Below are 13,885 nucleotides of genomic sequence, written 5' to 3' on the forward strand. Positions count from 1 at the left end.
GATCATCAGTATGGCATATCGTGGCTGGCTCCTAGATCTCCTGTTATTTGTCCGGACCGGACATATACCCTTTCGTGTTACTTTGAGATTTGTCACATTAGAAGATAATTTACTGCAGTTCCCTTTTCCCTAATTGTGGTTAGTAGGAATATCTCCAATGATTCTATGTAGAAAATGAGACCTTGTTATATATAATGTACATTTTTCCTAGCCTACTACAAAAAACATCATTTTCTTCCTTATTTCCATTGGTTTGTATGATGCCAACATTTTCTGCAACTTGTCAGTTTGTTTTGTTGAGTCACCATTGTGTGAATACAAACCAGACGTAACAATGAAAGAGACTTGTAAGCAGACCAATAGTTGTTCACATAGTGTAGTCTGTCCATTCATGTTGTTGATCTCTGGAATATCCATTGTTTTTGTGCAGTCTTTCCAACAATTCTCGGATTGTGAGCCTTCTGTCGCAGCTGGAGAAGATCAACACCGAGTCATCGGCCCTGGATATAGATAATGCCCGGTTTGTCACTGCAAAAATCCTCCACTTGGCACAGACCCAAGGTATGAACCTTTTCTATGCTATAAACCTCCATAGATGTATATTTTTGAATCATGCTTGTAAAAATGTGCACTTTTGTAATTTATGGTTTATTAGAATTTGCAGCCGTTTGAGATATTAACACTTTTGTTTATAGCTTCTTGCGTAGGTGAACGATCACCACTATCTAAATTGTAAGCACTGCAATGATGCTGATGTAGTAGGCTACAACCATGCACTTTAGCGATCCCGCCAGCTCCAAGATAGCACTTACAAACTCAATAGAATAGAGCCTGTAAGCACTGTGCATGGGAGTCCACCACTGCTAGACAGCAGTGGTGGTCTGTCACCTAGGCAATGAGCTGTATGCAAAAGAAAAAAGTGTTAATATCTCAGGTACGTCTAATAATTTTAATAAACAGTAATTTAAGACATGTTCATCAGCAGCATGGAATTTATACAGCAGTACTGAGCCCTGTAGCTGTGAACTCTGCTCTGGGATAACTACTGCATGATCTGGTTGTTTCTGCCTGTTTTCTCACACTACTCTTCACTTTTCCTCTCCCCTATCCTCTGCCTGCACTTCAATATGTTGTTTCACCTGTCACCTCACTGTTCTGAGAGCCCATCTAGACTGATATGAGCAGTTTCTCATGGTGAATGGTGACTAGTTTAGGAATCAAAACTGATGCAGAAAAGTGGAGCAAAAAGCAAATTTCTCTGATAAGATATTTTACAATGTTTATTACATTTGATTTATGTAAAGTTTGTTGTAACAGGTGCTCGTTACAATTAGTGATTGATGGCATGTCACTAGGATCATGAGAACTTTGTTTTTTCCCACATATACGGTAGTTTTATCTTGCAAGTATTTATAAAGCCATAGAGTATGTAGGTTACATTCTATAAGGGCCCGTCATTTTCCATCGAATCCTATAGGTGACATCTGATAACACCTTATTCGAGCACGCTCGCTCATCGCTAATCTAGCAGTTTGATCTCAGCTACCTCATCCTCCTGTTCTTGGGGAGAGCTGCCACCAGAGGAGTCTACTTTCCAAATACTGTAAGTTTCAGTAGGTGGGGAACTTTTATCAGAAGTATTTTTCACATTATTTGATTATGTAAGACTTTATTGAAGTTGGAGAATGCCTTGAATTCTGTAGAGCAGGTCTGGGCTTTTAAACTTCCCAAGGGACCACATGGTTATTGGGACTGTTTCAGGGGGCCGAACCAATAGGCTGAATTTTTAGTTGTAGTAGTGATGTTACTGCTGGAGCAGAGGAAAGTGACTAACTGCGTATTTGTATTAGTGGAAAACTCTTTTAATGGAGTCATCTAGTGCTGCCCAACCCCGTTTTTAAATGCCCACAGTCTATTGTATAGGTGTTTTCCGGTTATAAGTTTCTGGATTCTCCCCTAGGCTAGTACTGCTGCTCTAGTCTGTTTACTGGCTGTAGCAGTGAGTGTATCACTTCTGCAGCCAACCACGGAGTTCAGCAGCTCATGCTGTCTACATTAGCAAAGCTGCTGAACTCTGCTATTGCCATTTTCTATCACTACTGCAGTCAATTAATGGAGACCGTAATGGTGGCGGAGAGGGGGTACTGAAATCGGCGAGAGTAACATCTGGTTTTATTCTTGGCCATTAAAGGACAGAAACCTATAACCTGAAAAAATAATTCAATAAAAAAAATGATGGTTGCCTCCTGCACCTCCACCATTTAGCCGCTTTGATCCCTATGTCCTTGCTGCTCCTGTGACATAAACAGTGTCTTTGGTTGTGTGGCAGGGATTGTATATCTGCTTCTCCTGCAGTGCGGTAGCTCTTGCAACATAAGTGGGAATCCTCTTATTGTGCTGTTGCAGTGAGGCGGGAAGCAGCCATGCATACTGTAACCAGTGGCGGCAGACAGGTGAGCTCACATAGTGGCGCCTTAGCAGTCAGGCATGCACAACATGCAACCTATCACGTGTACCCGAGCATAACTCTTTCAAGTCAGGTTCACACCGCCATAGAACCCTGGTACTGCCCAACAGCGCTATCAGCACCCATTTATCAGAACAAAAACTATAATTTGTGAAACTGTTTACCTGTCCATGGCCAGACTGGGACAGCCCAAGGGTTGGATGTTTCTCGCGGGCTGCACTTTGTTCACATCCACGGTTGACCATATTGTTGGGTTTTACCCATCCGCTGATAAGTGGCAATGGCCTAGCGTCGGAGCACAGGGGGCAAAACTTAACTCCCACCACTGCTAATTCTTCCTGAAACCGTATAGGAATGCAGCGAGTGCTTGCCCAGTGAGCTAGATAAGTAAAGCAGCCAGCATTAACATCTTGGATGGTTCTGCAGTCTCCTGTGCCTTCCACCACCTCTCTTCTCACTGACAGATCGGGGACAGCTCCCTCAGCAGATGTCAAAGTGTTCTCTGTATAAAAGCAAAACATAAAAAATAATAAAAACACATTTACATCCTTTTTCTAGCCCTATCTAAGGTTAGGACACGGGTTGGGATTAGGGCTAGTGTTATAAAATATTTACATAAACACAAAATTGCAATAAAAAGAAAATATCCACAAAAATATAATTACTGTATGTAGAAAATATAATATGTGACAAATTTCAGCCAGGTCGTGATTACATTTGCACTTGTGAAGCGATTGCCTACAGGCAGGATACATATATAAGTTTGTTTCCTCCCTGTTGCCGCTCTTCCATTAAGGCAGGCAGGATTTATTAACCCTATATAAAATCTGTTTTTTTGGATGTGACCGCTTCTCTTTAAGGTACACGAACTCATCACATTGATGAAAGTTGAATAAACGCCGGTTTGTCTGCTGTACTGCATATTGCTATGATTTAGTGTGCCTTCATTCCCAATTATTTCTTGGTAGCGGCACATCAGTAATTAAACTATTATTAATGACATATCGCTAGCCTGCTATTAGCCTTTAAGCTTTGGCTGGATTACAAAGAATAGTGTTTCCAGTGAGGAATTTCATGATTTGCCTTTAAGCCAAAGAACATAACAACTTGTAATAACTGTCGTAACGTGCTGTAAACATCACATGTAGTGGAAAAATCATGATGGCTAAAAATAATGTAACTTCGGCTGGCCGACCAGCTCCATGCCGGTCTCATGGGGAGTGGCTTGGCATTTGTCAGCATTCATCAGCATGTCAGAGGTGCTGTAAGAGAACTGTACTGTATGCTGCACCTTGCTGGCTCATCGGCTATGACCGCATTTCAGAGAGATATCCGGAAACCACTTGTGGTGGATGGTAAGTATAGGACGCCGCGTGCTTGTGTGGATGTTGTCTTGGGGTCACAAACATTGAGGAATATCGTTAGGCCACGTTCACACCATCAGTATTTGGTCAGTATTTTACCTCAGTATTTGTAAGCCAAAACCAGGAATGGGTGATAAATACAGAAGTGGTGACGTCTTTCTAGTATACTTTTCCTCTCATTGTTCCACTCCTGGTTTTCTCTTACAGAAACTGAGGTAAAATACTGACCAAATACTGATAGTGAGAGCATAGTCTTAAGACATGGGCACACGTTGAGTATTTGGTGAGTATTTTACCTCAGTATCTGTAAGCCAAAATCAGGAGTGGGTGATAAATACAGAAGTGGTGCATATGTTTCTATTATACTTTTCCTCTAATTGTTCCACTCCTGGTTTTCTCTTACAGATACTGAGGTAAAATACTGACCAAATACTGCTAGCGTGAGCATAGTCTTAGGCCACGGGCACACGTTGAGCATTTGGTGAGTTTTTTACCTCAGTATCTGTAAGCCAAAACCAGGAGTGGGTGATAAATGCAGAGGTGGGGACGTGTTTGTTATTATTTTGTTTTGATTGTTCCCCTCATGGTTTTGACTTACACCTACTGACCAAATACTGATCGTGTGACCATAGCCTTATAGGGAACCTGTCATGATGAAAATGATATCTGTTCTGCACGCAGGATATTATAGAATGGCAAGGAGCTAAGATCAGACTGATGTACATGTTTGATGGGAAAGTTTCAGTAAAACTTGACATTTATTAATTGCTCTCCATGGTGTTAGTATGCATAGGAGTCCAGTGGGCGGTCCTATTCAGTGATTGACAGTCTTCTCTGATGACAGTGCATGTAGAGATAGCTGTCAATCATTAGTAGGACTTCTATGCACGCAAGCAGGGATTTCAATGAATGCAATGCAAGGTTATCCTGAAAGGTTTGTTGGAAAACAATCATTCTACTCATTTTTTCTTCTTCTTTGTTTTCAAATATTTTTTATTGATTGATATGAGGAAAGATAAGGTAAGTACGGGTAAGCAAAGGAGAAACAAATTTGGAAATGAGGGGGGAATGAATATGTGGAGAAATAATACAGGAAGCAGTTTACATAAGTTGGATCAATCCGCATATTTTTCTCTTCTTCGCATACCATGCTGTCCATAGATCGGACTGCATGTACCGTGGGACAGGTTTCCTCTAAGTCAGGCATAAGCTGGGTGTATGTAAAATCCATGACATGAAATATTATATCTGTTCCTTTTATAATGTTACCAGCATATATGGCAGCTGTTTCAAATATAACACACAATGTGTCCAAATGTACAATACTAAAGGCCCCCCACACATTTTCGAGTCAGCTGATTCTGTAGATTTTGGCTGACTATTAACCAAGGTGTATGAGCATGCTGAAACCCCTGCAAAGTTAAGGTGGTGCTTCATATCAATTTTGAATAAAGACCGCAGCTATGTGCAGTATGATCTCGTGCATCAGCCATCTGTGTGATTTCACTTTGTGCAGAAATAAGCCGATTCGTTAAGACTGGCATTGTATATGCTTGTTTTCAAAGAGGACCTTTCACCATATTTTTCATGTTGAACTGGACACACAATGTAAAAGTTGCTGCAGAGTGGAATAAAATGTTTCCATTTTTAATTTCACCTTTTGGTTGCAGAGATATTAGCAATCAAAGGGTAAGTTCACACAGGGCGTTTTTGCTGTGTTCTTTCGCTGCGTCTTTTTATGCTAATTTTCAGCTGCTTATTACAGTACCAGCAAAGCCTATGAGATTTCAGAAATCTCATGCACACACACTGGGTTTTTGTGTGATCAGTATTTTGTGCTTTGCAGTGTTTTTTTTTTACATAGGGCATGTCACTTCTTTCAGAGTTTTTTCATGATTTTTTCAGCGTTTTTCACCCATTGACTTGAATGGGTGGTGAAAAAAACGCTGCAAATACGCTAGGTTAACTTTTCTTGCAGCGTATTTGCTGCAGAAAAGTCAAGGAGAACCGGATGCGACTTCATACTCGGCTCTGCTACCTCTAGATGACAGGCTGCACGATACGTTCATGCAGCCTGTCATCCAGCAGCGACATTAGTGCTTGACACGGTCATATACATGACAGCGCAGCAAACACCTCTTCTGATCGGCGGGGAGAGCTGTCTTCTGACAGCGGGGAGCGCTCCGCTGTGATCGGAGGTGTAAACTCACCTCCGATCACTGGTGTCAGGTGATGGCACTATTGATCCCATCATCTGACACCTACAGCCGCTAATTACAGTGAGAGCAGGAGCAGCAGATGGGAGTTTTCATCTGCCGCTCCTGCGCTATAAATAAAAACTGGCGTGGGGTCCCCCCATTTTTGACAACCAGCCTTGCTAAAGCAGACAGCTGGTGGCTGGTATTCTGAGGCTGGTAAGGGGCCATTAATATAGGCCCCCCCCCCATCCCAGCCAAAAAATAGCAGCCCGCAGCTGCCCAGAAAAGGTGTATCTATTAGATGCGCTAATTCTGGCGCTTTGCCCGACTCTTCCCACTTGCCCTGTAGCAGTGGCAAGCAGGGTAGTAAGGGGTTAATGTCACCTTGCTATTGTAAGTTGACATTAAGCTGGTTTAGTAATGGAGAGGCGTCAATAAGACACCTATCCATTTCTAATCCTATAGAAATTAAAGGGTTAAATAAACACACACACACACACACACATATGCAGACAACGTATTTTAATGAAATAAAATACACAGTTTTGACCATATTTTTATTGTTCTGTCATTCCAAAGCGAAGCCCTCGATCTTCTGTAATAAAAATAAAATAAAAAAGCAAAAGTATACTCCCTGATTCGTTGTAGTCCAATATAACGAGTGTCCCACGCAGTATCTGGGGGAGATAAAGCTGACAACCAGGAGCGCTGCTAATGCGTCCGCTTCCGGCTGTAAGCGACTGGGGAATGAATAAGATGGAGCAGGCGCAGGCTCAGTAACTAGCGGTGACGTCACCGAGCCTGCGCCCACTCACAGCCTTGACCTGAAGTAACCTCTGGACTGTGGGAAAATGCCAGGGAAGAGGTTACTGCAGGTAATGTATCTGTTCTATCAATCTACAGTGCCGGCAAAAAAAATCTTTACAAGTTCAATGAAATCACAAAATCTTAATATTCAAGTGGATTCAAGTGTTTTATTGTGGATATTTTATTACAATTATTATTTTGTCATGTCACCCTTACATTTTACCACCATCTGCAGTCATTTAGGCATGGATTCAGCACCCCACACCATCACACTGTCAGGGTGTTTAACAGTCTTAACTGTATATTTTGGGTTATACCGTGACACAGTACTCGGACGACGCACAACCTTTGAGCCTCCCCTGACCAGCCTGAAAGTGCTCTCATCACTAAACATCACTTTCTTCCACTCTCCAGATGTCCAATCTTGATATTTCTTACAAAAGGCAAGCCTTTTCTTCTTCATTGCTGCTGTGAGCAGGGGCTTCTTTGCGGCACGGTAACTTGGTAGACCCAGGTCCTTCTGCAGGCGGTGACGAATTGTCCTAGTTGCGATGTTCTGGAGGAGCGTAGGGTACTTGTTTTTTAGTTCAATGGCAGTTCTAGAAGGATGTGACATCACTTCACGCTTCAGAAGCTTATCAGTACTTGGTGAAGTCTTCTTAGGTGCGCCAGAGCCTGACTTCCTCTGCGGTACCATCCCAGGAGGCAATTATGCCGCCGACCACTTCAGTTGATAAATTGCTTCTCTTGACACTCCCAGATCTCTAGCTACAGCAATCACAGAATCCCCCTTCTCGAGCAGAGTCAAGGCACGGGATTTCTCTTCCATTTTAAGCTTCTTTCGACCCATTGTGATAGATAATAAAAAACTTAGGGAGGTAATAAAAGACTGCCTAATAGCAAAACTGGCTGAGCTGCACATAACAACCAATCAGAGTGCAGCTTTCGCTTTACCAGAGAAGTTAAAACTGAGCGTTGATTGGTTGATATTTGCAACAAAGCCAGCTTTAATATTAGACAGTTTTTTATTATCTCCCCCATTGTGTACACTTTTAAAAAGTGAAATTACCCGAGGTGATTCTCAAGATGAGAAGCATGTACCCTTTATGTGCCAGAGTCCTTGTTCAACTACACTTGTGCTGTGTTCTCAGAGGCGTAATGTATAGCTCTGGACATTGTAATGATTCGTTTTATTGTTTTTCCTGTTTAAAATTTCAATAAATATATTTACTGAAAAAAATAAAAAGTGAAATTATGATGTGGATTTTACATGTAAAGTTTTTTTTTTGCTGCGGAAGTGTAAAGATTTTTTTTTGCCGGCACTGTATCTATTCTATCAATCTATCAATTCATTCTATCTACAGGAAATTTTTTTTTTCCTCTGTGTCCATTCAACTTTATTGGCATGCACAAAGAGAAAAAAAAACGCATGAAAAAAAAAGCACCAAAAACGCTCCTAAACCTGCGGTTTTGGTGCAGCTTTTTTCCTGCCAAGATGATCAGGTTTTGCTGCAGAAAAAAAAAAAACACAGCAAAAACGCCCTGTGTGAGCTTGCCCAAAGTGTTTGACACGTATTGTGTTATCAAAGTATTTTCACTGGGGGCGTGTAGTTCTTCACCCTCTATGATGCTGACCAATCATATGCAGGCAGCAACACTCAGATTTCCTACTGTGTGCGCCGAACTTCATGTAGCACAAAGTGTTGCAACTTTTCAAAGTGTTTTACTCCAGAAATTTGGCATAAACCCTTAGAATTGGTCCCTAGGTGAGCAAAATTAAAAATTGTGGGGGACATTTATCATTGTTTTTTGCCAAAATCTTTTTTGCACATTGTATACGGTAATTTAATTGTCAAATGCCTAAAAATCAATTTTTTCCTGCCATTTATTACACAATTTATATAAAAAAAAAAAAAGAGAATAGAGGTTGTTAAATTTTTGGTTAATGATGGCATTTCTATATAAGTCACAACAAAAGTTAAATATTAAAGACAAAGTAATGCTTTCTTCAAAAAAGGCATGGAATGAAACAAGTACATTTACGTTGATCTCGTTTTTATCATCCATGAAAATTTTTTCCAATTTCTGCAAAATTATACAATAAAGTGTGGCATTTAACTCATTGGTCTTCAGACGTTTCTAGCACGAAGGGTACTGTTAAGCTTTAAACTTGCTCCAAACTTGACATTTAGGCGTCATATTTGTTTAAATGTCGTAGAGTCGCAGTGAGTACGCTAAAGATTTGTCACAAATGACTCCATTGTTTTGTATACAGCAGCTGTGATGTGTGCATTATGAAGAGCTGCAGCAACCATCTCTGTCCTTCGGCCATGTGCAGAAACTCAGCAATTCATTAACACTGGTGTAGCGCACGCCAATCCTAATGAAGTGCTCGTTGGAGTACCTTGACTTGATTCATTAAGCGTCATGCGCGACTTAATGAATCCGGCGTGTCTAATATCTAGCGTACGCCATCGCCAGGATTGTACACCAGCTGGAGGCTGATGAGCAACATTGAATTCTTTTGGGGTCTGGAGGTAGTTCCTTGTGTGGTAATGATCCATGCCTGGTAATTTTGCGGTTTACGTTTGCATTTGAATAATTTGGAAGGCTTGTGCTTGTGATATGTTACCTATAAACATAAGTCCCATTTCTTTCTTTTTTCTTTCTTTTTTCTTTCTTTTTTCTTTATTTTATAGAAAAAACTAGAAAGGAAATGACTGCCAAAGGGTCCACTGGTGTGGAAGTCATACTCTGTACACTTGAGGTGAGGCATATTGTGTTTGTGTAGTGATCTGCATCGTATTCATCATTGTACAAGTGGTTTTCCTGTAAGTTATATAGACTTCTAAATTACAGTACACCTTCAGTTACTTATAGGGTATTCCCATCTCCTAGATCCTATCTCAATATGTAGTAGCTGTAATAATATTAGCAAATACCTCTAATTAGAAATGTTGTATAGTTCTTCTGATTCGCGATGTCGTTTGCCCCATGTGAAGGGCATTGCATTAGCTTAGCTGTTAGTGGTCGTAACCATGGATACCAAAGCTACTGCAATGCCCTGCACATGGGGTAAGCGACATAGCGAATCAGAAGAACTATACTACATTTCTAATTGGAGGTATTTGTTAATATTGTTACCATTAAAGCTTCTGTGCATGAGAGTTCTTAAGAATGCTCATTCCTCCATCGTCTCATTGGGGGACACAGGACTGTGGGTGTATGCTATTGCCGCCAGGAGGCTGACACTAAGTAGACAAAAAAAAAGTTAGCTCCTCCTCCATAGTATACACCTTGACACTGGCCCTGACAGCTCCAGTTTATGCTTAGTGTCCGTAGGAGGCACATCTCTGGGTTTTCCCAGATTCATTCTACCTTGAGGATAAGACAGGGGCGAGCACGTGTGAGTGTCGCCTCCACGTATCCTTTCCCGCGACGTGGGATTGCCGGACTTAAAACCTGACCACCCTGAGGTAACGAAACCCTAAGTTGTACAGGCATTCATGCATTGTCCGTGCAGCCTCCACTTCAATCACCAAGGCATTGGACTGCGGTGCTTATAGGAGGCAGACGGTCCCTCTCCTCACCTTCTGAAGGGTGAAGGAGTTAGGGTGCCTGCACCGTCTTTTCCCATATGTGTGTGTGTGTGTGTATATATATATATATATATATATATATATATATATATATATATATATATATATATATTTATTTATTTATTTATATGTGGATTTACGTGTATGCCTCTTTTCTAACCTTGTGTGTTGTCAGAGGCTGCGGGGGGAGGGGGGGGGCTCCTGCTTCATCGCACGGTCTCAGGTGGTAAAACGCCATGCTGCACTGCCGGTTCCAGGTTGTCTCTCCATAGCTAAAGCACGGGCGGAAGTCCCGCCCCTAGCAACTTTCTTCCGGCGGCCCGCTGCATCATGGTCGCTGTAGTTTCCTGCAGGATCATGGGCGGAAGTTCCGCCCCTAGCAACTTTCTTCCGGCGGCCCGCTGCATCATGGTCGCTGTAGTTTCCTGCAGGGTTGTGAGTGGAAGTTCCGCCCCCTTCAGCGGCGCGTACTTCCGGTTTCGCGCTCCCAGCGTTTCTAGGAGAGCGCAGGTATGGGGAAAATCAAGTCCCCTGCTTTGGCCTTTTGCACGATCCTTATGGCGGCTCCTCCCCCTTTCATGATCTTCATAAGGGAGGTTTTCTCTGCTCAGAGATCGGTTTAGTGTGGTGCTCAGAACCGACGGGTACACAGGACTGGGGTAAGTGCTACTTCCCTCAGCCTGACAGCAGTTTTTTGTTCTAGCTCATAAGGCGTTTCATAGCAGCAACAGGGTACAAAATAGAGTTTCTCTCTCTCCCTCCAAGCCGGTTTTTTCCGTCCAGTCTTCCCAGTTCAAGATCCCATCTAAGGGCTTTATTCAAAGCAGTCGAGTCTCTTCAGTCCAACGGGGTCATTGTTCCCGTTCCAGGGGTAGAAAGGTTCCAAGGATTCTATTCCAATCTGTTTACGGTCCCCAAAAAAGACGGGACTGTAAGACCCATTCTGGACCTAAAGTGTTTGAACAAGTTAGTCAGCACTCGTCACTTCCATATGGAGTCGCTCCGCTCAGTTATTGCGGCTATGGAAAAGGGAGAATTCCTAGCTTCCATAGATATCCAAGATGCCTATCTGCATGTCCCCATATTTCTTCCGCATCAAAGGTTTCTACGGTTTTCCATAGGCGAACGTCACTTCCAATTCACAGCATTACCTTTCGGTCTCGCCTCTGCTCCCAGGGTGTTCACAAAGGTGATGTCAACAGTTGTGTCCATCTTGCACTCCCGGGGCATAGTCATTTTGCCATACTTGGACGATCTCTTGGTCAAGGGGCCAACTTTTCAAGCATGCAAAGAAAACGTCAGCATCACTTTGGACACTCTGTCCCGACTAGGGTGGCTGGTCAATCTAAAAAAGTCATCTCTAGTCCCATCTCGAAAGATTTCTTTTTTAGGAATGATCTTCGATACTTCTCGGGGTCTGACTATCCTACCCCAGAACAAGGTACTCTGCCTTGGGCAGGAAGTGAAAATACTGCAGCAGCCGAGTTTTCACTCAATCCGGTTTTGCATGAGGGTCTTGGGTAGAATGGTGGCGGCCATGGAAGCAGTACCATTCGCCCAATTTCATCTTCGCCCTCTCCAGCAGGCAATTTTGTCAGCCTGGAACAGGAGTCATGCTTCTCTCAACCTCCGGTGCCGTCTGTCTCCCCGGGTCAGGCAATCTCTCATATGGTGGATGAGGAGCTCCTCTCTGCGGCAGGGGAAAGCCTTTTCTCCAGTCCTTTGGCTGGTAGTTTCTACAGACGCCAGTCTTCTCGGTTGGGGAGCAGTGTTTCACCAACACACAGCACAAGGTTTTTGGTCTCCAGGGGAGTCAACTCTTCCAATCAATCTGTTGGAGATGAGGGCAATTTGGCTGGCTCTGCAGCACTTTCACCATCTTCTGGCGGGTCACCCGGTCCGGATCCAATCGGACAATGCCACGGCTGTGGCTTACGTAAATCATCAAGGGGGCACCCGCAGCAGGTCAGCCATGTGCGAGGTAGGGCAAATCCTCCGCTGGGCCGAGAACAACCACTCCGTGATCTCGGCAGTTTACATCCCGGGCAAGGAGAACTGGGCAGCGGACTTTCTGAGCCGTCAGGGTCTTGCGTCCGGGGAATGGTCTCTTCACCCCGACGTTTTTCGGCAGATTTGCCAACGCTGGGGTATCCCGGATGTGGATCTAATGGCATCCGGGTGGAATGCCAAGGTCCCCAGGTTCGTAGCTCGTTATCGGGATCCAAGAGCTCTCGTCGTAGACGCACTGGTCCTTCCTTGGAACCAGTTTCGTCTTCCATATCTGTTTCCTCCTCTGGCGCTCCTCCCAAGGGTAGTCAGGAAGATCAAGATAGAGGGAGTTCCGGCAATTCTAGTCGCCCCAGATTGGCCTCGGAGGTCATGGTACGCGGACCTCGTTCAGCTGATTGCCGGGGTTCCTTGGCAGCTTCCAATGCGGCCAGATCTTCTGTCGCAGGGGCCGATATTCCACCAGAACTTAGGGGCCCTGCGTTTGACGGCTTGGCCGTTGAATCTTGGATTCTGGCCCAGGCCGGTTTTTCTCAAAAGGTAGCTTCTACTATGATTAATGCTCGAAAGACGGTTTCTGCGCGCATTTACCACCACACCTGGAAAGTTTTTCTCTCGTGGTGCAGGAAGAAAGGTCTTCCTCCTTTACGGTTCTCCGTTCCTAATATTTTAGCTTTTCTCCAAGCTGGTTTAGACTCAGGTCTCGCTCCAAGTACCCTTAGGAGGCAAATATCAGCCTTATCGGTTCTTTTCCAGCGCAGGATTGCTACCATTTCACAGGTCAAGACTTTTTTGCAGGGAGTCTCTCACATGGTCCCCCCTTACAGAGCCCCGCTAGAAGCTTGGGACCTTAATCTGGTCATGAGCGCTCTTCAGGAAGCCCCATTTGAGCCCCTCCAAGAAGTTTCATTAACGTATCTTTCTTGGAAGGTTTTGTTTTTGGTAGCCATAACCTCCATTAGGCGGGTGTCGGAATTGGCGGCCTTGTCCTGCCAGTCGCCGTTTCTGCAATTTCATCAGGATAAGGTAGTATTAAGACCAGTTCCCTCTTTTCTGCCAAAGGTAGTTTCCTCGTTTCACATCAATGAGGACATAGTCTTGCCTTCTTTTTGTCCTGCACCTTCACACCGTGTGGAAAAAGCTCTCCATACTCTGGACCTGGTGAGAACGCTGAGAAGATATGTTTCTCGGACCGCTTCTTTTCGACAGACGGATGTCCTGTTCGTTCTTCCTGTGGGTCACAGGAAGGGATTCGCAGCCTCTAGGTCGACCTTAGCCAGATGGATACGAGCCACCATTCAGGAGGCCTACCGCACCAAGGGTGCAGCCATCCCGGCTGGGATCAGGGCACACTCTACTCGAGCGGTAGGGGCTTCCTGGGCGCTTCGGCACCAAGCTTCAGCAGAACAGGTTTGCAGAGCGGCAACTTGGTTCAGCCTGCAC

At 43.9% G+C, this 13,885-nt stretch overlaps 1 protein-coding gene across 2 annotated transcripts in view; it reads left to right on the forward strand.

The window, feature by feature from the left end:
* Window positions 1–13,885, forward strand: part of AGTPBP1 (ATP/GTP binding carboxypeptidase 1) — a 223,276-nt gene that overhangs the window by 77,658 nt on the left and 131,733 nt on the right. The window contains exons 3-4 of one of the 2 annotated variants that reach the window (XM_069762493.1): window positions 431–561; window positions 9,536–9,603. In XM_069762493.1, the coding sequence (XP_069618594.1) occupies window positions 431–561; window positions 9,536–9,603 (199 nt within the window). Of the gene's footprint in view, window positions 1–430; window positions 562–3,720; window positions 3,823–9,535; window positions 9,604–13,885 lie in introns of those variants that run through there. The other variant, XM_069762500.1, reaches the window with a different exon arrangement.

The sequence above is a fragment of the Ranitomeya imitator genome, chromosome 1, assembly GCF_032444005.1.
Source record: "Ranitomeya imitator isolate aRanImi1 chromosome 1, aRanImi1.pri, whole genome shotgun sequence".
Classification (NCBI taxonomy): domain Eukaryota; kingdom Metazoa; phylum Chordata; class Amphibia; order Anura; family Dendrobatidae; genus Ranitomeya; species Ranitomeya imitator.